The sequence below is a fragment of the Myripristis murdjan genome, chromosome 16 (assembly GCF_902150065.1).
Source record: "Myripristis murdjan chromosome 16, fMyrMur1.1, whole genome shotgun sequence".
NCBI classification, from domain to species: Eukaryota; Metazoa; Chordata; class Actinopteri; order Holocentriformes; family Holocentridae; genus Myripristis; species Myripristis murdjan.
Window position 1 is genome coordinate 30,604,987 of NC_043995.1, and position 25,305 is coordinate 30,630,291.

Here is a 25,305-nt window from a genome sequence, read left to right on the forward strand (position 1 = left end):
CGCCGCGGCTTAACTCACCTGCCGCTGATTCGATTTTGTTCGATTCCCAGTCATAATTCTGTTTCTGTGAAACATCTGACAGCGTCATTTGTCATCTCGTGTTTCGTCCATCATGTCAGAGTTTCGTGCTCCATCTCTCTGATCTTGGCGAACGTTGAGACAATGAATATTGTTGAAATATTGATCTGCCCAGACCTCAAAGCAGGGGACAGATCTGTCTTTTTGATAGCCCGCTCCAGAGGCCGTGACACCGGCAGATGAGGCCAGATTGCGCTACATGAAACCTGAAACCCTCCTGCAAATCCTAGGTGAATGCTGTGCTATTGGGCAGCTCTGCCAATAGCACACAATGGAGTTGGTCACTTCTGTCATTCGCTGGGACCGAACAAAAAAAAATGGCATTTTTCATTTGGCATGCTTTGCTAGACTGCCAACAAGTAACTTGATTTGTGAGGTTGTTATACAACATATGCTCTTCTGTTGATACTTGAATCCGAAGCCCCATAAAGTGCCATGGTTGTGTATATTTTTAGTATTAAAATTGATTTAATATCAACATCTGTTACACAGCCAAAAGTTTGCTGGTATGTTCTCCTCATTTAAGCTGCAGTAAGCAAGATTTTTATGTTGAAATATGTCTAATCGGCTGGAATCACAAAGGGAGGCAGCAACAGAGAAGAGTGTCCCATCCCAGTTAATTCAGATGCTGTGTATTTGCCCTGTGTTCACACATGAAATCCTGGTATTGGGCATGAATACCTATCCACCCCCACAAAGTGACAAATTGAAATTTAAGATTGAAATATAAACTGTGTCAGGACAGCAGCGCCAAGCCAGCGTTCAGTCCAGAGAAATCTGGACCCACCTCTGTTAGATCTTTTGACTCTCTCATTCCTCTGGTATCTTTAGGTATGAAACATCACAGACCAGCCAGGCAAGCAAACACGAGCCTGTTGTGTACATTTTCTGATGTTATCTTACTGGATGTCAACATTTTCTTTTTCCATTTGCTGCCATTTGGAGCTGCCTGTGTGTGACATGGCCTGATGCACATTTAAAGCGTTTATTTGGCATAGCAGAGATGTTTTGGGTAGATTATCTTTTTTTTTTTTTTTTTCTTTCATGTGTTTGTTAAACAAGATATTTGTCACCAATCAGCCCCCACCCCTGCAGCGATTGCACCCGGCTCCACCTATTGAACCACGCAGCACCTGTGTCAGTCTCTGTTGGAGTAAGCACAGTGTGGGCTGCTATGGATGATGTGGCGGGGGTTTGCAGTGGAGCTGGGCTGCAAATCAGCCTTGGAAGACGCCGGTGCTGAGTGGGAGAAGTGATGGATTTCTTAGCAGTCCTCTGGCATGGCTCCAGCAACCAAGAGGGCCCCCATCATCCACCCCCACCCCCTGCTAGCCCCTACCACCGACCGTTATCTCTCTGCTCCAGGCTGCTCTGCTGCCACTTCCACACTAGGACAATAAAAGATGGACACGGCGGGAGGAAACCGCTCACACACATGCAAATCACACAAACAGAGAGCATGTGCTAAGGCCTGACCAGTACATTGATGCATCAGTGCTATTGGTCAATATTGGCATTTGAGAAATGTTATCATGTGGGCAGACACAGACTTAAATATTTGTGGCATTTACTGTACCAAAAAAATAATGGCAAAGAGTAAGCAAAATATGATATAAAACATAAAAAAAAGAAAAACATTTAGATTATGCTTCACAGTTCTAGTGCCGCTCTGGTGACAGACTGCCTGTGAGGGAGAAAATACTTGTTGTTTCACCCTAAATATCACTAATTAGTATCTGCCCCTAAATTATATATCAGTCAGTCCTTCATATACATGCACAGATAGCTACACGCTTACTTGATCACATCACACATCTGCGCTCGTGGAAACGAGCAGAATGATGCAGGCGAACAGACGCAAATCCCCTCTGACACGAACACACCAGTCTCAGTGTGTCACATAAGAGCGGTTTATTTCCTATATGTCATGACTCAGTCACGACCCCTGTTCCCCTTCCCTGCAGGTTGTGACACATTTGGACTAGCTGAGAAAATCCGGGTGACGTGCCTCCGAGCAAGGCACTTAACCTCCCATCGCCCGAGATGAGCCGCTCGGTGGCCGCGGCCGCGCCGAGCCGCTTCCGCTAGTCGGCGTGGGAAAACCGCGGCTGCAGCGGCGCAACTAATTGCAGTGTTGTGAGGCGGGTTGTTGCTGAAAAACATGTGCGTGCCCCGTCAGATGTCCCTGGATAATAAAGGTTAAAAAATAATATAGCCTTTGCAGCTAGTGGCTCTCCACCCCACATCACTGGAATAGGAGATTGAAGCTTTGAAAATGCTTAACAGGCCCAGCAACAGATGTCGGGGATAATGATGCGATGCAACACTTTCTACTGTTTCTTTTATGGACTAATCTTTGTTGGAGGCTGCTCTGAGGCTGTGACCTGGCAATGCACTCTCTAATGCTTAGCTGCCACATTTGTAACAGCAATAGCATTTTTTACCATTCCTAAGGCTCTGTGAAAGCGGGTTTATTTTGTTCTGTTTTACCCCCCCAACCCAAACTCAGGCTGTTATCTCTACATAGAAACTGCTGTGCTGAAACAGTTATTTGTCTGAATCAGCCCGCAGATTACAATCAATATACATGTTTGTTTTTCATTATTTAGTTTATATCAGCAATTACTGGTATTGTGGATGCTGATATTTTCAAGCTGATTTCGAGCTTGTCAGACTTGCCCTTGTTCTCATTGTCTAGGCAACCGATACAAGCTATTGCATTTCTCAAAAAACACTGGAGCCAATCCAAAACAACCAGGTCAAACTAGGGTTCATGACACAGACAGACTGAAATGACGTGGAAGTATGCAGCAAGTGCCTTAAAGGCTGTTCTTTTTACTACTGTAATACAAACCATCCACTGTAATATCTTCAGAGGAAAAAAGCAACAGTGAGCTGCATGAAATGTGTAAGATGAGCGTGGAGTTTAGAGCCCATTTTCATGTCGTCTTATATTCGGGCATCTGTGCACTTAAAAACGGCTTTATAGCACCAATCCAGTTTTATATTTCTGTAGTTTCAAACTTACCTCTGCTTCCATGGTGCACAGTTCACCATTCTTTTTACTATTACGCCATAAAGCTATCAATTCCAAGGTTTTTATGTTTGTTTTAGAGATTATATTCTCTGAATCTATCTGCTTTTTTTTTTAGTAAAAAAGGGCACACTAATAACCCCCCCTTCCTAAAGTTGAAGGCGTTCCCCAGGGTTCTTGTCTGGGTCCACTGCAGAATCTCAGTTATCAGCATTTATCTGTTGGTCGTCCAGAGCCTCCGTGTCGCTCCGGCCTGCTCGCTGAGGCAGCAGACACACTCCAGGCCTTCCACTTTCCGTGTAAGAGCAGAGATTCTGCCTGACATCAGACATGGAAAGCGAGCTCCAGCAGCATGAAGGGTAAAAGGTCCGAGACCTTGACCAACCCTGGGCAGATAAAGCAGCCTTTTCATGTGTGATCAGCCCACAGCCTAAAGACAAATCCCTCCGTGCGCTGCCTTTGAACTTCAGACCAATGCCTCCTCGCGACCGGAGCGAGTCCCTCCGCTCGGCGCTTAACAAGGGCTGCAGGATGTGAGAGCACACAAGCGTACACCTCGTTATTATTTTATTAAGATATAACCGCCACCGCTGTATTCCATGTGTGTTGAAGATAAATTAAACTTCTCTCTGAATGAAAAAACAAAAAAAAAAAAAAAAAAATACGAGGGGCATACTCTTCACAGAGGTATGCCGCTGAATTGACAAAAAGCCATTATCCCTTATTCATTACCCAAATTAAATCTGTAACCAGTCACGAAGGAGATGTAGATAAAGAGAAGCAGATGAGTCGGAGGGAGACGTTTAAGCTTTGAGACAATCAAGATGTGGATTGTGTAAAGGGGCTGCGACTCATTATCAGGAAAACGACCCTGATATTTTTCTACATCCAGCGGTTTCCTTTTTCCTCCAGAGAGCATCTTGGCTTTTATAAACCCCGCTGTAGATTTTCCATGTAAAAACAGAGCTCAGGCTGCCTCCAGTTCCTCATCACGGCTTTTATCAAAACAATTATGACACGCATAACACCCCCCCCCCCCCCCCCCCCCCCCCCTCTCTCCAGCTCGCCCCGCCTCTAAGCCAAACAGCCAGTGCATAATTCATAGGCGGCTCGTCGCCAAGCTAAGCCAATTGCGTCTCCTGAAAACAAGCGTGCTGTCCGTGCCCACAGCGGCACAAAAGAAATGTCAGTCTCATGACAGACTATTGCACATTCTTTGTTTCAGCAGAATGAGTATAAATAGGAGGCGTGCTTCTGCTGCTGCTCTCCCAGGTAGGGGGAATGCAAACAATGCGGGAGAGCTGGTGTGGCGTCTGCGCTCAAGGTTTTCCAGATGGTCCAGCTCTAATGCTCTGACTCGGCTCCCGCTGTCATGCGTGCGGTGTGTTGTGTGTGTGTGTGTGTGCTTTGTGTACACACAGTCTGTATGTATATATAGAGCGCTATTTTAAGGCTGAACCACAAATAGTAGTAACAGGGCTTAAAATGTCCGTGCCTTCTGTTGCCATTCCCTGGGTTGCTGCCGCCTGCTTGCTCATTCATAAGTTTGCATACGTTTGTGCACACCCCCTTTTAAAATCCCGTCTTTCTAACGTAGCCGTTCTCTGTTTGATCAGGTATTGTAGCATATTGTGCACCCCTGTTATCCGATGGGAATGTAAATAAACAGCTGAATTAGACACACTTCGTGCGCTCTTCATCTTCCCAGTGTCGTGTGAATTAGGGCCGGCTTCCGTTAAGCTAATAAGGCATGATGGTAACGTTATTACCGGACACACGGCCAAGCGTCTGAGAGCCTCTGTGAAAACGCTGGAAACCGGATCCCGCAAGAGTCAACGGCGCGGGCTCGGGTTCCGCCCCACGCACGCCCGTCATTACGGCGATGTCACACGTCTGGCTCACAGGGTCCCTTCCCGGGCCGGAGAGCCTGGAAAATCTCCAGCTGTGGTTCAGTTTGGGAATCGCGCTGAACGTCTGGGAAAGTCTGGGAATTTGCCGTTGAGTGCACATACAGTATGACTAGACATTTCACACAGCTGAATGCAGGGTGATTTTTAGCCGTTTGGTGATGCTCTCCATCCGCCGTCGATCGTATTAAACACCGACTCCCGATCCTCAAATCGCGTCGGTGATTACACGCAAACGGGACGAGCTGCCTGAAATGGCGAATATGTATAGACCAACAGGCCCCGCTCAGCGCCGCTCTCCTCTCCGCTCTGCCTTCGATTGGGGAAATCAACATTCGTCATGTGCAGGCCGCCGGGGCCCGGGGCCAGCCGGTTGCCCCGCCCTGGGCGACCAGCAGATCAGTGATGTGGCGGTGATGCCTCTAATGAAGCTGACACAGCACAGCCTCCCTCCTCGCAGGACCCTGAGGGCCTCGCGCTTCCCCCCCTCCTCCCCCTTCACCCCCCATCCTCACAGGAAACACTAACCTCATGAGAAGTGCCCCCCCCCTCCTCCGCCCCCCCCACCACCACCATCTCAGTTTTTTCCCCCGCAATGTGCTTCTGATTCATGCGCTGAACTCTGCTTCCAACCCAGAGCTGCATCATTTGTTTCTCTCCTCGCTGTGCCCGAGGGGGTTAAGGCCTAAACAATTGTTTATAGATGCTGAAGTGGGTCACATTATACAAAACAATGCCCCCCCCTCACACACACATACACATACACCACACTCACACACACACACATCCTCCCACCTCCTTTCCGAATGTCTGTCTGAATCTGATGAATGCCTCCGCTCTGTTTTCCAGGAGCTGAGTGTGAAGTGAAGTGAAGGGGAGGGTAGAGGATCCCAGATCAGCCAGCGAGCGGATGACCTGCCCCCTGCACAGGACCATGATCTGAACGGCGCTGCACGCCGAACCCCACTCTTCCTTTCCTCCTTCTCACCTTTTTTTTTCTTCTTTTTTTTTTTTTAACCCACGGGGGAAAGACCAACTCCCCGGTCCCAGCTGCTGTGGGACAGGGTCAGCACCACACACACAGAGAGAGAGAGAAATAGAGAGGAGAGAGGGATAAGAGACCTCGAGGAAGAGAGAGAGTGACAACCCCGAGCAGCCACCGCTCAGGACAGCCGTGACCTCTGACCTCGCCACGCCCCCTGCCCCTCCCACCGCCACACCGGAACCATGGGGAGGAAAAAGATTCAGATTCAGAGGATCACCGATGAGCGCAACAGACAGGTTAGACTGCGTGTGTGTGTGTGTGTGTGTGTGTGTGTGTGTGAGCATTGGTGGTGAAACCGTTAGTACAGGGGTACTCAAATACAAATCTTGAAGGGCCAAAAATAATGTTTTTCAATGAGCCAAAGGTCCATTTATTGAGGGTCGATCAGGACACACGTGATGCTGTGATATGCAAACCTCTTTGTTCAGAACAACAAAAATATGCTCTTAGATAAAATATAATTTCCATTTTGATAAAAATTAAAATAAATATGTGAATGCAACAAGCAAAAACAAAATTTCAGTTTTAGCCATCAACAACAAAATATAAAGCACCTCCAGTCTTTTGGCAAACAAACACATCAAGATCTCAAGAATCATCAATTTTTCAGTCCATTCCCGCCATGCGGTGTTGACCCACATGTACTTAAAGAATTACAGTTCAGGGGCCACAAATAGGAGGTCGGCGGGCCGGATGCTAGTAGATTAATTGATGAATCGATCGACAGCATCATTTTGATAGCTGCTTAATTGTTAATCGTTAGTCGTTGCAGTCATTGATCAAGTCAAAACACCAAATACTGTCTGATTCTAGCTTCACTAAGATCACGAAGACGCTAAGGTTAAGTTTTGAGGCGGCTTTTCTCCATTAAACCCATGAACATCATTTATAAAATGAATAGTTTGGGTTTTCCAGACTGAGGAAGCAATTTAAAGACATCACTTTGGGCTCTGCTGACTTCCCATGAACATTCGTCATCCATTTCTACCCTTACTGCACAAAATGATTAATCTGGAATAATTAATAGGTTCATCCACGGGGGAAATAATCATCAATCACTGCGGCCCCAGTAAGCATGAGAGATGCAATGATCAATCGGGTGGTGATCGTATCTTGCCGATCACCAAAAGGGGAGAGAGAAGTTGCAGTTGCTGATCAGGAGTTCAGACTCTCCCTGTAGAAAGTCGGAGGCCGGCGTGCAGCCGCAGCACAAAGTTAGTGTTGGAGGTATGTCGTCCATCTGGCTGACACTTTGTAAAGAAAGCTGGAAAGGAGGCTGGCACAGTGAAAAACTTCTGTGCTGCCAGTGCCAATAGGTGAGTAAGCACGCACTAACATGTCATTTATCTGTGTAGATTAAAAAAAAAAAAAAAAAAAACTGATTTATTTGCACATGGATGAGCCACCAGTGTCACGCTGCTGTATAAACAATCCATTGAACACAGTGCTCTATTGTAATTTCACTGTTGTGTGTGTTTACCTGATGCGCCGTGTGTGTGTGGAGAGTTCGGGAAAGAGAGAGATTCAGCGTCTCGGTCGATGATCAAATCAGTGATCGGCTGCAAGAAAACCTGACGGGTTCAGTCCCGAGCGAGTGAGCGTGTGAAATCGTCATAATTTCCTCCGGGACGTGTGCCGCTTCTGTGCCGTTTGAAGTGTCACATGACCAACATGGCGTCTGCACAACAACATCATCCTTTATTGAGCTCATATGACCACGGCCATCATGGGGTTTCTCAGCCCCCCCCCCCCCCCACCACCTCCACCCCTCCGCCTGCACCGCCTACAGGAAAAAGAGCAAAGAAAAAAAAAAAAACAAAAACAAACATGAATCCCCCCCCCCTCCCTCTTCCGTCCCCTCCAAAAAACAAATCTTCAGTTGCTCTGGTTACATCAGTGGCATTGTCAGAGGAGGATGAAAGGGTAAATGATCCATCTAAAATGAGTCAACTGGTAAATGGGCTTCGCTCCATTGAGCAGATTGAGTAATGGATTTGACGTGCCCGCCTTCAAAAAAGAGAGAGAAGCAAAAGAAAACGGAGAGAGAGAGAGAGAGAGAGAGAGAGAGAGAGAGAGAGAGAGAGAGGAACAAGGTGGCGGGCTGAGTAAGACCTGAGCAATTTAGAAACTAGGTGGCCGCAGGGTCTGAAAAATCATCCTCAGTTTTCTCCTCATCAATCTTAGCCGATGCCATTTCCATAGAGAGGAGGAAACAACGCCTGCAGGGGGTCGGCCAAGTTTGGTGGTTTGTTATTCAGCGGTATACAATCAGGTGTGTGTGTGTGTGTGTGTGTGTGGAGGGATTTCTGGTCGGAGCAGGTTCTGGTTAATGGAGCCGGCACTAATATCAGGTGTCGGACAGTTTGTCAGTGACATGATATGGTTGTGTTTCGCTGGTTTTACACACTCGTTTTGTCAGGATCAACAGTTACTGGCTGACTGCGATCCGACACCAAGTGAATGGTTTCTCAAACTTATTGGATGGGATTTGACCTTTATTTTGAAACAAAACAGCACCTAGTGTTCACATTTGAGTCGCAACTGATGATTATTTTTTATCGTCGAGTAGTCTATTGGCTGTTTTTTGGATAAATCATCTTATTTATAAGGTGTGATAAATAAAGCCAAAGTCTCATTGGAAGTGATCAGAGCCCAAAGCGATGCCTTCAAATTTTTTCCTTTCGTCTGACCAGCAGCCAAAAAAAAAAAAAAAAACTCCCAAAGTATTAATTTAATAATGATATGAGTGGAGAAATGTACAACCACTGTTATCTTAGTATATTAGTGATTGTAAAAATTACTAAATAAATTGATAAATGACTAAAACAATCAATAGATTAACAGTTTTAGACTGATAAATAAAGTTCTTAAATTTTAATTAACACATTTTCTGTCAATTAACAAATCACCTACTTGACTGATAGTTACCAATCTTTATCAATCTTTTTTTTTTTTTTTTTTTTTTACACTCAGCGCAGCACAACCAAATCTAAAACGTCCTGACAAGAGACATAATAAATTTTCCCCTGTCCCAAGTATATAATGTGTATCAGAGATGTTAGGTAAAGACAGATGCAGACAATATATATTTTTTTGTATTTTCTTTTTTTGTCTTCCCATCAATGCAATCAGCTTCCAACAGAGAGCCATCTGCATACTGTACACATTTTTAAAACTTTTACACACTGCCTATCCCTAAATATCTTTTTATATGCTACTTTTTATTTTTTTATATTTCATGGTGAAGTAAGTCCAGTAAGTGAAATTCTCTGAATGTGCAAACCTACTTACTGAACAAAAATGACCCTGAAAAGAAAACAGTAGAGAAACCTTTTTTTTTTTTTTTTTTTTTTTTTTTTACATGCGTGCTCGAGCTTGCCTCAGCTAATGAGCAGTGCAAACGTCTGAAAGGCAATCAAATGATTTTTTTTTTGGAATACATGCAGGCCATGAGCGTCCCACATGTTAACGCTGAAACACAGCCGTGCACGCTCCATGCAGCGAGCAGCATGCAGAGTGTGGGCCCTGACCTGGAATACAAGGGCATTTGAGGTAACACATTTTTTAGGGAGACTGTAATTCTTTGCCCGGCCAAGTGGATGCGGATTGAGGCTCTAAACCTTTTTTTTTTTGCATGTATTATTTTCAAGTTCAGCTGCAGGTTTCGTCTTGCAGTACAGTACTGCATTGGTTTCCTCAACAAAACAAACAAAAAAACAAAAAACAAAGCCCATTTACAAAGAGACAAGATAAAGATTGCAGCATTTTTAATGATTTTTAATCACGCTTCCTCACTGTTGGTCCTGCAGAATGGATATTGAAAAGCCCCAAATTGGTGCAGGACTGAAGTATCTTTTTTTTTTTTTTTTTTTTTTTGAATTATTGTTGTTTTGAATGCTCAGCCCTGATTGTGAGAGACTGTGAACTACCAAATGAAAGAGAGAGAGAGGTTTGGCTACAGAAAACAGCAAGAGAGGAGGTTGCGGTTGTCAGTGGTGGTTTCCTCATCCATCTGCCACACAACCACAACCACGCCAAGTACACACACACACACACGCTCACTCACAAACACACACACACACACACACACACGGATGAAACAGCTCGCCCCCTTTCTTCCTTTCTCTCTCTACCAAGGATGTCTTATTCTTCTGTTGCCATTGGTTACCTGGCAACTCTATTCTTAATGTCAATTACCTCCAGCTTGTTTATCCTTCATGGCAAACTCCAGGATGGAGACTTATCACCCAAATTTATTATCTGGACACCCACTTTCCCTGAATTTTTTTTTTTTTTTTTTTTTTAATTAAAAAAAAAAAGGTCTGTGCGGGTCGTTTGGGGTCATTTCTTTGTTTACTTGGAGGATAAACAACCTAATAACTGGTTAGCAGGATAATTGTTGTTGTTTGCAGCGGCTTGCCTCGCCGTCACCGCCAGTCTTTACTCTCCTCAACCTCCACAGCCGTAATTTGTCATTTCCTGTCTTTCCAACACCGACACATAGTTCATCTGCTCCCTGTTCGCTCTGTGTGTGCGTGTGTGTGTGTGTGTGTGTGAGAGAGAGAGAGAGAGAGAAAGAGGGAGAGAGAGGAGAGGGAGTGATATGCAGATAGAGAGATAAAGATGGGGAAGACGGAGAGAGAAGGGGAGGGAGGTAAGATGATGGCAGCAGAGTATGATGAGGTGGGAAGTTGGGGGTGGATGGGGTGGGGGGGGGGGGTTGGGGGCGGGGTTGGTGGGGTAGTCGGTTGCCCATGGATACGACCCCGATATAATTTGATTTGTGGCAGCAGGAAGCAATGAGTGAGCGAGAGCGAGCGAGGGGAGGGAGGGAGGGAGGGAGGATGTGGAAAAAAGCGCGAGAGAGAGAGGAAGAGAAAACGAGGGCGAGAAAATAAGAGACGGTGGAAGGAGAGAGAGAGAGAGAGAGAGAGAGGCATAGGCGTAACATGGCGGGTGCCTGAGCAATTAGAAAAAGAGCAAATGAAAGAGAGATGAAGAGATTGAAGGATGACAAGGACAGAAACCTGTTCTGTCAGACGACCGGTGGGAAGTAAAGATTCGGCCACATGTATCATTAGAGCGTCACTTATCATCATATTAGTTTTTAGATGTAAGTAAACAGATCATCCCTCTGCACTGAACATCACATCCACAGACAGAAGAAACCGAACGCGTCAGCAGAAGAAATTCGCCCGGCCTCAGACGCCATCACAAGGTTTAAGCTCCTGGATTAAGGAGGAATCTGGACTCATTCAGTAGCTGGGTTTCCATCCAAATACATCGAAATGTTTGAGCGAATTTTGTCAAAATGCGCAAAGTAAAATGCGAATTTATGCCTGTTTCCATTAGTTTTGTTTTGCGGTTATTGGGAGAAGAGTGCGCCGTGAGATGATGTCATAAGATAGCGTCTGTGTGTCGAATGAACAACAACAAACACTCAGCTGACACTCAACAGCTGATCAGGGACAGACTCCTGCTGAACTTGTCGGCTCTTGGGAGAAGTCTGCTTACTATTTTGGCAGCGCTAACTTCGTACCCAACCATCCTAAATGAGGAATAAGAGACTAATAATAATAATAATAATAATAACTAATAATAAGACTGTAGCGTAGAAGTGTGACGTGGTATCCGGTCCAGTCATCGTTTATTCGCAAAAACCCTGTTTCCACAGCAAAAAGTCGCATTTTCTTTTTATCGATACGCTGAGAAATCCACCCCCCTCCAAGCGTAAAAACTTTTTTGCGAATTTTCGGCGTATTTTTCGAATTTCTGGCGTTTCCATCCAAGTTTTTTTTTTTTTTTTTTTCGCAATTTCTGAAAATGCGAATAAAAATAGGTGGATGGAAACCCAGCTACTGTGTCAGTCATTTCAAAAGGTGGTGTGTTTTAAAATGACGCCATGATGTTCACCCAGAGGATTCGGATCCCCGGCCGGTGATCTGACACTCAAAAGAGCCGATTCCTCCTCACGTCCTGACTCGTGCTGATTTCCGCCCCTTCGCCCGCGGTCACAGGTTTGAATTATAGTGCATCTCAAATCGCACACTTCTGCACTTACTCTTAGTATTTTGAGTGCATAAGTGCGTTCACACTGAAAATACTAACAAAATGCAGTGCACTGCAAATACCCGGATGTACACTCAAAACGGTCAAAAAGTTGAGTGTGGAGCGATGGACACTTCTCACCCTCACGGCACCACTGACCGGAAGGAGCTACCTAAAAAAGCTAAAAAAAAAAAAAAAAAAGAGTTGACTTTTCGTTTTACGACTGTTAATATGTCACTTTATTAAGTTTTATTTTTTTTTCAGGCGGGAAAGTAACTACGTAGATTCCAAATATGTGGTCAGTTTGTCCAAATAACGTCTGTTTTGAAAATTGCTTCGACGTTTTCGGATAACTCTCAAGCTAGCGATTGTGCAAAGTACAGTCACTTCCGGTTGTTCACAAAAATAAAACTCTATTACCTTAGAAGCAGTGGTGATGCTTTTATTTTGAAGATGGGATGTGTACACGTCTACTTCTGGATAACTTTACCACCGAAAACCAACGCCGGCCGCGGCTCCGGTCGGCATCAGGCGGGCCGGCTGCGGCTCCGGTCGGGACCGCGCCCACCCGGTCGGGCACTGTGCCGGTAAAGGCCCATTCATACCCTTTTTTCGTCCGTCCGTCCGTCCTCTACATGTATACCCTTCATACCTCCGTACATCTTTTGTGTTGGGATGCGCGTTAGCACAACACTTCCTCTAGATGGCAGTGCCGAGCGCCAATAAAACAGCATTAATAAAACACGGCGACCGTGGAAGAAGTTCTTTTATTGTATTTGCCCCGCAAAGGTAAAAAAAAAAAAAAAAACACATTTCGGTGGAACGTGAGGCCACTAAACCTCAGCCGCCCCTTCAATGGGGAGTTTTGGTGTTTGGTGCTGCCAATGCGGGAAATGGATGACGACAAGTCAACTTTCAACAAGTTAAAAAAAAAACAAAAAAAACAAACTTTTGACAAGTTGCAACACCGCGCTCCATTTTTAAATGCCTTTGCAGATCTTCTTCGTGACTCTGGTGATTTGGTGACAATCTGGACTATAAACTCAATACTGCCCCCACGATTTCCGTTGGTATTGCTCCGTTTCGTCCGTAATCGTAAGCTCCCCCGCTTCGTGCAAAATGACGGACGAAATGATCGGACAGGACGGACGAAAAGCTCCGTTCGTCTCCGTTTCCGTCTTTTACGTAGGGTAATGAATGGGCCTTAAGTGTACTGTCAGCTAAGTGTACTTACAGACGGTGCACTAACGGAAGTGCGCGATTTGAGACACCGTTAGTGAACAGTTTAGTGATGGTAGCTGGAAAGCACGAGCCTGAAACCCTTCACAGGATGCGTAGTTTACAGATGGCGGTTGTGCTAGCATTGCAGCATAAAAAGTTGAATAAAATGATTTCTGCACGATGTGTCGTTTCAGCATTGACTCTGCAGAGTGTGCACGTGTTGTACTCACTCTATAACACGACTGTTTTTGCTACAAAAAGAAAACTTGCAAGACTCTCACTCACATTCAGTTTCAAGGACTAATCTGCCAGAGAAGTCCGTCTGATAAAACTCAGTTTAGTTTGATGTGAAGGATGTTATGCTTGTTTAATAAACTGATGGAGAATGATCACACACACACACACACACACACACACACACACACACATACACACACATACATACTGTAATGTCTCTGGATGCTAGAGACAGGCGTTTAGTGACCTGGGGTGGTCTAAAAATGAGTCAGAAACTTCCTGTCACGGGTGTGGCTCGTGCCCAAATGTAAGAAACACTTCACACACACACACACACACACACACACACACACACACACACACACACACACACACACACACACACACTGTGCAGCATCCAGATCTGTGTGTACTCACATCTTGCAGGTGTATAGGTAATTCTGTTTGCTGTCTGTGTTTGGGGGTTTTACCGTCCTCAGCCTCACAGTGTGTTTATCTTCCACCTCGCAGATTAAAAGCACACATTTCAACATGGTGAGAAACGGCACCTTCCATATAATAAAACAACTGAGACACATAACTCTATTTGTAAAGTTTATTAAGAAACATATGTTGTTTTTAGCCCAAATCCTAATCGCAAAGGTTCATTTTTAATAAGTCAGAGAACTGTTTTTACGTCAGTGTAGCTGTGCAGCACCTCCAGCTCGATGGTGGTTCACCTGGCCAGAGTGTGTGCCGGCTGTCACCAGAGGCTGCTTTCACTTTTGTCAGTGTCGCTCTTCAAAGCAAACACGTGGAGGAGGAGGAGGAGGGGGCGACATCCTCTTTGTGACAGGAAGTAACGGTTTATGGTGAACAAGGTCTTAATTTTGAAAGAAGAAAAGCCGTGCCTGTGCACCTTTTTTAGACGAAGAGCGAATCCACTCGGCTTTTCTGCGCCATTAATTAAAATGTCCTCTGTGTCGATATGGAGGGAGGGCACTGTGTTTTATTTTGACTCCGTGTCAGCTGAGATTTATTTCCAAACATTTATGGCTCATTTACAGTTTTTTTTTTTTTTTTTTTTTTTTTTTTTTTTAGCAGTACCTGAACGCTGTCTTCCTCTTTATTTGTTTCTTTATCTCCCCCTGCATGTGTCTCCCTCTGTGTTTGTTTGCGAGTGTGTGATCCTGTCTGTCTAATCCAAACAAAGCCAGATCTGCCTGCAATGTAAATAGCAGGCAGTATAGCCAGAAAACACAACGAAAACCAGCCAGCCAACAGCGAGGGAGCCGCCATTAGTACGAAACTGTGGGGGCTTACACAAGGTGTGTGTGTGTCAGAGTGTGTGTGTGTGTGTGTGTGTAAAAGAATAGTGGGGAGAGAGAGAGAGAGAAAGTAGAGACGGTGCAGAATCGAGACAGAGTGTTTTTGAGATGCTAAGAAGTTTCCATCGCCTCTTTCTTTCTGCGTTCTCTGTCCTTCCAGCACAGTTTCACCTGCATTTTGTTTTCCAGTTTGTTTGTTTTTGTTTACCGGGCGCACGGCGAACACACACAAGCGGAGTGATAAGATGCACTGATTACAGACACAAGTCAGCAGAGGCAAAAAAAAAAAAAAAAAAAAAGCAAATGTGTGCAGGTGAGATTAAAAACAGCTCCTCAGTGATCATTCTGTCACTTACCTAAATATTTTCTCCATGACCAAACACATCGTCCCCATGACACAACTGACACACACTCACTGAAATCATCACCTTTGACTTCTTACATTTTTTTTTTTTAAATTAAACTCAAATATAGCTGATACATATGTGACACAGTTAATAATAGACAATATGTCACTATAATGAAGATTAACTACATCGAGTAACTGATGTAAAACAACTGCACTGCTAATGGGAAGATTCACTAATTTTTATAATATTTTTTTTAAATTTAAAACATCAATCCTTGAGGTTCTTGTTCATTTTTTAAAAAAAGTTTACCTCCTTTGATCTTTGCACGCATCACTATGGTGATCACCTGTCAATCAAACTGCGAGTGGGACTTTCTTGGGAATTTCTGTGGGCGGCACTTTTGTCTTTGTCTGTTTGGTCATGATGGCGATCACCACTTCTGCTCACAGTGTGTGCGTATATATATATATATATATATATTGTGTTTGCGATATGACTCAAAATGGTAGTAGGAATGGTTATTTTTGCATCACATTTTTAATTTTTACTGAAAAATCTGTCAGAATGTACCAAACAAACATGCTTTCTTACATCTGGAAAATTTGATTTGTAAGCTAGGCGTCTCTTCAGCACCATAATACTTTTCTTACAACAATATTTTGTCCCACATTTTACCTTTATCAGATAAACTGCAGCTCCTGCGATTTACATGTTGCACTTGGCCGTATTGTGATTTTGAGAATATTTACTTTTCAGCTCTACTGCCCAGTTCTTATCACAAACAAAGCAGGAATGTAAAACGCATCGCTGAGAGCTTCCCGACGCTTTGCTTCCTCCATCTTCTCCTCTGTCCTTCTCACCTGCGTCCTCCTCGCTCCCTCCAGGTGACGTTCACCAAGCGGAAGTTTGGCCTGATGAAGAAGGCGTACGAGCTGAGCGTGCTGTGCGACTGCGAGATCGCCCTCATCATCTTCAACCACTCGAACAAGCTGTTCCAGTACGCCAGCACCGACATGGACAAGGTCCTGCTCAAGTACACCGAGTACAACGAGCCGCACGAGAGCCGGACCAACGCCGACATCATCGAGGTAAAGCGTGGGAAGGGGGGAGGAGGGGGGCGGGGGGAGGGGGACGAGGGTCATGTAGAGCGGCGGGCAGCGAGAGCCTGAACGCACCACGAGGAGGTTGAATTATGAATTATGAATGTCAGAGAGTGTGACTGTGACAGTGCAGGCAGCTGTCCGAATGGAAACAAGGTTTATTGGCTTTCCCTAATCAATGTTTTTTTTTTTTTTTTTTTTTTTTTTTGCACATAATGTGACATATTGCTGGAAAAAAAGTTTTTTTTTTTTACTGTTCAGTTTGCTACATTCTTTTTCTTTGTGTATTTATCCCATTTACCACTTTCTAACGCTGCACTGGTCCATTTTCCTCACGAGGATCATGAATGGTTCACCTAAACTCACCTAATCTAGTCCAGGCCACGCTCTGAATTAGCAAAAGTCCAGTTTATCAAAGTCAAGTCTAATCCAACAGGAATTTCTTCTAATCCAGTCCAATCCTGACCAGATGATTGCCAGAACGGTCAAATAGTCGACTAACGGGTCAACAGCTGACCATGCCGGCGTCCCCGTAACGTGCTGTAAATTATTTAATGTGCTGATGCCAAACTTTCCTAATCCCACCGGTTGGACAAGTGTCTGCTTCTGTTTCTGACACGAGGCAGAAACAGACGAAAAAGATCTTTTACATTTCTTTATGCGCTTTTTCTTACTTTAACCCTTTATAGGGCACTCATTGAAATACTTTGAAATTCAAAAAAACAACCCTAGACTGTTATTAGTGAACATGACAGGACTTTATTACTTTTATAACATTTTTCTAAAATTTTCATTTTCCTATAGAAAATCAAAGCCAATGAGATTGGTCAAATGCCACAATCATGTGACCTGGGATGTAGAGCGATCTTTGCTGATTGGCTGGGTGAAGACCAAATGATTATTGAACTAACTGAGACAGGGGATGGGCCTGATATGTAAAATTTCTGAAATTACCAAAAATAGTCACTTGCCCTATAAAGGGTTAAGAATTGAAGCATCCAATTCATAAACCCAACCACAGTTTGGCCTCACTAAAGGTCCAGGCTTCTCCTCAGACTGACGAGTTGAGTGGTTGTTCGGACAGCCCACCTCATAAATGACCTTGAAAAAAAAATCAGCCCGGTGTAATCCGGTGCAGCTCCGTCTGGTTTTATTGAGTCTAAGTGAGTCCAGTCCAGTCTGGTCTGAATTTCCTTGGTTCGTTCAGTCCAGTCCAGCCAGTCCAGCCAGTCCAGCGTGCTGTATTCCAGTCCAGTGCCGGCCTGTGTGCTCGTGGCCGGACTCTGGCCTGATGCCTGGTGGCATGCAGGGAGGGCAGAGGTAGGGACAGCTGGGCCTAACCCTTCCCCCTCTGGCACCGGCCCCACCGACAACCAGGGACATATCCCACAACAACAACAACAACAACAACGACGACAAGCCAAAGGAACAAGCCTGGAACCAACTGGAATCCATCTCGGCACGAAATGGCCGCCAGATACAGGAGGGACCCAGCGATGGGGCTGGAAAAAAAAAAACAAAAAACAGCGTCTTCATTAGCATACTGACTAGAGGGGTTAGATAGGAGGTGACGAGAGAAGGTGTGAGGACAAATCCTTGGGGACACATTCCTTTTTTTTTTATGTGGAACGGAATGGAAATACTTTTTTTATTATTATTATTTCCTCCCTGCAGGAAAAAGCTTTGCAGGAGACCGCCAGGCGAACGCGGAGCACATTCATATGCCTTGCTGACCCTTTTATACATAATGGCCCACTCATGAATTGAACACGAGATGGTTAGGTATGATTCAGCGAGCCGTGTACACCGCGGCGCAGCACTTAGGCTTCATATGGAGCGGCGGCTTAAAGCGGTATCGCAGTTTTGCTGGAATATTTTCACTTGTTAGCGAGCAAACAACAAGAGGAGTTCATGATCTGTCAAACACAAACACGGGCCGCTCCGGAGGCCCACAGCGAGCCGCGCTCACACACGGGCTCGGTGAATTTTGGTCTCTTTAGACCGAAACGTCACTTTTTTTCCAATGTTGAGTATTAAAAGTTTTGCTTTTAAAATGGAGAGCGTCCCACATTTGAATTCTAAAATGGATTTCCACTCATTTCATTCAAGGCAGCACCTTTTCCCACATTGTTTTCAGCTCAAAGATTTTTGGAAGATTTTGAAAACCCAAAACAGACAAAGAGCTCTATTTCCAAAAGACTAAACTGATAGAGGCAAAATGATTCTGCATAAAAACTGAAAACTTTATCTGTTGCACTAAAATTCTGAATCAATTAAAGACTAAAAAAAAAAAAATCTGTTCATAGTTTTTCTGCTAAACATTTTGTCAAAATGGCCGTGAATCCTTCATTCCCATCTCTGTCCGTTTGCAGTGATCGGTTCTCCTTAAATCTGGGATGAGTGGACCATCAGAACAGATTTCATATTTCATATGTCAAAAGGTCCTAAACTCCTGGAGGTTTGAATGCTAAAAAGTGAAAATCTTGCACCATGAGTTGCTCATCAACCTGTTCTGCCTCACAGCCCCCTATAAAAAAACAAGCGATACCTTATTTGAGCCCAAATGTTGGAAGATTGAAGAATCAAAATGACGAAGTTCTATGTGAAATGAGGATTTTTTTTTTTGCACATCTGGATGAATTGCCAATGATCCGATACATTAAAGATGCATTTGAAACAACTACCAGTGCAATACAATACGATACGATATTCGGTCAATTTCATTCAACACAGTGCAATTCAATGCAATACAGTAAGATGCAGTGGGATATTATAGTCATAGTTCGATATTTCTAAAACCTAAATTTATTCCTCGCTTGCGTTTGATGAATATTTGAAATTTCATAACTGTTGGTCAACATCTGCGAGGAAATGGAGAGGCCGGGGAGCGCTTGTTCTCTTCGAGCGAGGCGAGCAGGGTCATGTGACCTGATGTGAACCTTCGCACAAGCAGGAGACAAACACGCGATGTGAAAACAACAACAGCGGCGGCGGCGGGGAGTCGACGCCAAAACGAATGCCTCGAGACGCACCGGTGAATCTCAGCGTCACTAATTTCACGCCGCCGTTGTAAAAGGAGGCACCGGCAGCAGCTTCGGCGGGGCGGGCGGGCGCTCATTGTCTCGTCTTACAAGCCCACCTTTATCACCCAGAGTCTTTCCACAAACATGTGAATTCATTGCAGCCGGGGGGGGCGGGCGAATGGTCCCGTAATGAATCAAGTCTGAGTGAAAGTGTTGGTGAAGCAGGTTTGGCTGTCAGGGGCTGAAGGGAAGACTGAGGTAGCACTTTGAGCCTCTCTCTCTCTCTCTCTCTCTCTCTCTCTCTCTCAATTTCAATTTCAATTTCAATAGCTTTATTGGCATGACAAGGCAGTGCTTATATTGCCAAAGCAAATAGCAGTGATAATGACAATAATATTAGTAAAAATAAAATAAATAAATAAATGGATAATGGACTAGTGATACAATGTACACAGTAAAAACAGATAGAAACAATGTAACAATGTAAACGTTTTTCAGTCGTCATGCCACCAGGAACACGGCGGCACAACAGAACCATTTTTGATCATAACTTATCATTCTTACCAAACATATACATATAACATAAACATAACATCTCTCTCTCTCTCTCTCTCTCTCTCTCTCTCTCTCTCTCTCTCTGTTTCCTCCACACCTCCACCTGTCTCTCCCTCTGCATAATCATAATCTCCTAATTCACTCACTCCGTCCTCTCTCTCTCTCTCTCTCTCTCTCTCTCTCCCTCACTGTCTCAGTGTCAGAGGTAAAGCCTTTGTATAGGCTGTATTTCCATCTGCAGATGGCTCTTGAGAGAGAGAGAGTGTGTGTGTGTGTGTGTGTGTGTGTGTGTGTGTGTGTGTGTGTGTGTGTGTGTGTGTGTGTGTGTGTGTGTGTGTGTGTGCCAGGGCGTCGGGCTGCTCCAGGCCGCATCAGCCCAAGCTTCACTGGCCCTGCTTGTTGTGCGTACATGTGTTTGTGTTTTCAAGTGTCTCTCTCTCTCTCCCTCTCTCTCTCTCCCTCTCTCTCTCTCCCTCTCTCTCTCTCTCCCTCTCTCCCTGTGTCTCACTGTGCTCGCACGCTCTGCAGCTTGCCTCATACAATATTCAGGCCTGGTGAGCGTCTTGATTTGTGTGTCTGTCTGCCCGTGTGTCCTTCCCTCCTATACCAGCTCTCACACTGCCCTCCCATACCCCCATAATCCACCCCAGAGCCCCCCCCTCCCCACCCCCACCCCCATCCCCTGCCTACGCATACACACATGCACACACACACACACTCTTTAGTCCACAAGGCATTCAGCAGTTTTCTCCAGCTCTTGTCCTCAGCTGTCCTCTTTGCCAGATGCGCCGCGAAGCACACCTGCATCACGACCGCACGATCCAGGCACGCACAATAATCCCCGTTATTTTTGCTAAATGTTGCAATCAGAATCAATCATGATCATTTGTTTCAGTGTCAGGAAACAATTTACTGCGCTATTCATTATTATTATTATTGTTATTTTCACTTTTTTTCCGCCTTTTCCCCGCGCAGGACGTCGTGAAGTTGCAGCAGCTTCAGAGGCTCGCGGTTACTCTCTCTGTCGTCCTTATTTACTCGTCACATGGTGTCATGTGGTGCACACACACACACACACATACTGCACATTCGAAGGCTGCGATGGGTCACCACATCAAGACTGGCAGGTGATTAAAAAAAAAAATATTGCCAAATTACACATCAAAGCTAGATTTAAAAGATACTGCCGTTAGATTGGCTGTATTAGTGTGAACGATCATTGTGTCTCATTACATTTCATTTTCATCAAGATTTGATACAGTGTGATTGATATATATGATTAATATGATTTGCCCCAGTCAGAACTTAAAATCGCAGTGTGTAATTATGTGTGATTAAATATGTGGTCCAATTAGGCGGGTTAATTCCTCTGATTAGCTCTCACCTTAACTCAGAGAGGAGGAAGTCATCAGAGAAATCAGCTGCTGTGGGGTTTGGTCGGGATAAAGATCTGCAGGATGACACATGGCTGAACACTGCTGGTCTGAGAGAGAGAGAGAGAAAGAGAATGAGAGAGAGAGAAAGAAAGAGAGAGAGAGAGAGAGAGAGGATAATCGGATAGTCACAGAATGTGCCCATTTGCTGCTCTACCTCCGCGTGTCTCTCCAAGCAAGTGCTTTTGAGTATAAATTATGAAGTGTGGATACAGTCACGCAGGCACACACACACACACACACACACACACACACACATACACACACACATACACACACACACACACACACACACACTGTCATGCTCTCTGTATGTAACCCCGAATGTACAGGACATGCACACCACCATGTCCCTGTATGCTCAGAAGCACTTAAACCCACACTGAGAGGTGTGTGTGTGTGTGTGTGTGTGTGTGTGTGTGCATGTGTGTGTTTGTGCGTGTGTGAGTGTGTATGTGTGTGTGCGCATGTAAGCTCGCACTCGGTATTCATCACACTGTTAGACATTCCTTCACTCTGGTGCAAGGCTGAAAGGCGATGCATATGCACACACACACACACACACACACACACACAGCAGCTTCTCGGAGATGCACGTGCTGCCTGAGTGTGTGTGTGTGTGTGTGTGTGAGAGAGAGAGAGTATATGAGTGTGTGTGTGTGGGCAGCTTGCCTCTCCTGCCAGAATGTGTTAATCCGCTTGACTGCAGATCCCAATCAGGGCAAGGGAAGGAAGAGAGTGAGAGAGGGAGGGAGCAGCGAGCGAGCGAGCGAGTGAGCGAGTGCTGAAAGAGGGGATGAATAGCCGACGAGAACGAGCGAAACGGGAGAGAAAGGAAGATGGGCGGAGGCGGGTTGGTGGGTGACACGGGGTGGGGGGAGGTGGTGGGGGGGATGCCCTTTTCCTTAAGCGGCTCAAGGAAGGAAGATCTGATCGGCGAGGCTCTCTGTGGGGGGCTTAAGGGCTCTGTCCCCGCCCCGGTCCTGGGCCTCAGCGAGGGGGGGGGGGGTGGGGGTGGGGGGGGGGGGGGGGGGGGGCTCACGCTCTGCTCACCGCAAAACGCCACTTCACAAGATTCCCCCGCGAGTGACGGGCTCCAATTAGCCGCCACAATATCTTAAACCCCCCCCCGTACCACGGTGATGCTCTTCCGGCTAATCAGCCTCACCATCGACCAACGCTCTGCGGACTCCTCTCCTAAGACTGCCACATCCTGAGGGTCTAATCTGGGCGGACGAGCGTCACCGCAGGGGCGGCTCGGCCGGCGCGGGTGGGTCCATGACACTCTTCTCCGGTCCAGGTCCGTTCGATATCCGATGCGTTCCACAGCAGGACTGTGGGGATCAGGCTCTGGATCCCACTTTGGCATCTCGGCGATCCAGCAGATGTCTTTTGGTTTTTACACATCGGGTTTGTCGTTCCTGGGTTGGCGGTGGTTGATGACTTTCCTTCTCTTTCTTCAAAAAAGAACAGGGAAGTCAAAACGGACTTGCCAGTTTAAGTGTTTCGTAAGCATCCTGAATCAATTCTGATTGTTTTAAGAGCTCTTTGACCCAAATGAATAACCCACTTCATGACTATCGTACAAAAAAAAAAATTACACTGCAAAAACTCAAAATCTTACCGAGATTATTTGTCTATTTCAAGTCCAAATGTCTTATTTCTAGTCAAAATATCTCATTACACTTAAAATAAGACATGATCCACCTCAGAAGGAACTTGTTTTTAGACAATTGTCCTCTTGTTTCAAGTGAAAAGTTGCTTGAAACAAGTGAAAATTGCTTGTTTCATTGGCAAGTGTAATGAGATATTTTGACTTGAAATAAGACAAATAATCTTGGTAAGATTTTGCGTTTTTGCAGTGTAGTGGTACATTATTAAAGCAAATCATGGCTCCTTCCAAAAGAGCTAACTCAAGCCCTCGGTTGGCAAACTGGTGACTTAAACAGACTCATGAACATTTTTTTTTTCCTCCCCCCAAATGAAAATATCCCGTAGTGTTTCAGAGATGATCTCGTCACGGATCATTTCAGCGCCTATCCGGAGCGCCTGCCGCCCTCTCGGTTATACCCTTCATTCAGCCCCCATCAACGCAGGGAATTTATACCAATCCGGGATGAGACTTTATCTGTTCTGCCTGACAGGTTTCCAGGCCATCCAAAGCCAAGAAGGGAGGGGCTGCATGGTCGGCTTCCTCTGTAACTATGCAAGTCGCTCCCAGCCTCCTGAGAGCCGGCGCTTGCAGAGGTCCATTAACCTCATGGATAAATAATCCCAGTCAGAGCTGGTGGGGTAATGGCTGCAAAGAGGCTCCCCTCTCCTCCCCAGTGAGCGATGCACCGCCTAGAATTTGATCTGGATTCATTTGGTCGCGGTGGCACCACCATTAAAGCATTTAAAGCGACATTATCATACGCTTTAGCTAAATTTTTAAGAATGTGAGAGAGGGCGCCCAAATGTTTAGAAGTGATGTTTTTACTAGACGAAGCACCACGATAAGTTCTTACCCTGCAGCCTACCAGAAAGCTATAATTGAAAATGTATTATCCGTAACAAAACAAAGACCACACGACCACTGCCTGCTCAAACACTGTTTAGCTAACATTGATATATACTCCGTCTGCTGTGTGGCGGCCTGGGTGTGTGTGAGCAACATGGGAGTGTATGACTGCTGTGCATAATGAATGAGAGTGGAAAAAAGAGGCAGAGAGACCTTTGTCGGCCGTGTGTCGTGTTAGTTAACAAGACCGCTGCCTCTTTTAATAGCACTTATAATGAACTGAGTATGATATGAAGGAAGAAGAAAATCCAAAAGTTTGCAAAATTAAACACAGTTAGCAAATAGCAATAATTCCATGATAAAACAGGAATGTTGGTTCCCTTAAAAATGCCAAAAAATAGGATTTTTTTTAATCGTGTTTTTGTTAATAGGCAGTGTCAGACCGACGTGTTTCAGCCTGAACGTCTATCAGATCTGTTTTTTGGAGTGCTGCCTTTACCATGTGTATTTCTCATTGATTCATTGACAGCCAGTGTGTAGTTCTTGGCACGGCACCCAACCAGGAAGGTTATGTGAGGAGATGCGCCGACTGTATGTTTATTACTTAAAAGCAGGTCCGTAAAAGAGCGTTGTGTGAGATGATTATAAGGTGATACGACACCAGCGAACCCAAGACGGGGTGTTTCACAGTGAAGAGGTCTCTGTCGGCAAAAAGCACAAGCAGACCTCCCAGTTTACTGTTTTACTAAACAGACTGGGGTTGGATTCAGCTGTGGGACGGGTCACTGATCACATCCAGGATTCAGTGCATGAAAAAGCACTGAACATAGAGTGCGGCATACACTAACTCGCAAAAAGTTAGGGATATTCGGCTTTCGGGTGAAATTTCAGGATGAACCTAAAATGCATTATAACCTTTACAGGTGAACTTAATGTGACCTTCTGTAAACTTTTGAATGCACATGTCCAACTGTTCAATGTTTCAGTACTTTTTGCACAAGTTGCTGTTCTCTAACAAGGAGTTTAACGGCAAAATTCACATCAGGTGTTTGATCCATCAATCGACCAATAAATTTCCTGGTTCAATTAGAATTGGTATTTAAACAGTCCTCCTCATCATGCTGTTCACATCTTGACATCATGAGACCAAGACGACACGTCAGCACAGAAGTGCCCTACACTTTGTGAATGGTACAGTGACAAGCCCATACTACATGAATAACATCATTAATCCAGTCATTGTGCCCCTGCATGAACAACACAGGCCTAATTTCATCTTCACGGACGACAATGCTCCAGCTCATCGAGGTCGTATCATTAGGGAACGGCTGCTGGAGACTGGGGTACCTCAAATGGAGTGGCCTGCACTTTCTCCAGACCTGAATCCCATAGAAAACCTATGGGATCAGCTGAGTGGCCGTGTAGAGGCTCGGAGCTCTGTACCCCAGAACCTCAATGTCCTGAGGG

The 25,305-nt window shown here is 45.2% G+C and overlaps 1 protein-coding gene across 6 annotated transcripts in view; it reads left to right on the forward strand.

The window, feature by feature from the left end:
- mef2d (myocyte enhancer factor 2d) overlaps positions 1 to 25,305 on the forward strand; it is a 106,399-nt gene that overhangs the window by 32,186 nt on the left and 48,908 nt on the right. For all 6 annotated transcript variants that reach the window (XM_030072226.1, XM_030072231.1, XM_030072227.1 and 3 more), the window contains exons 2-3: positions 5,869 to 6,300; positions 16,112 to 16,315. In XM_030072226.1, the coding sequence (XP_029928086.1) occupies positions 6,247 to 6,300; positions 16,112 to 16,315 (258 nt within the window). In that variant the 5' untranslated portion in view covers positions 5,869 to 6,246. The remainder of the gene's footprint in view (positions 1 to 5,868; positions 6,301 to 16,111; positions 16,316 to 25,305) is intronic.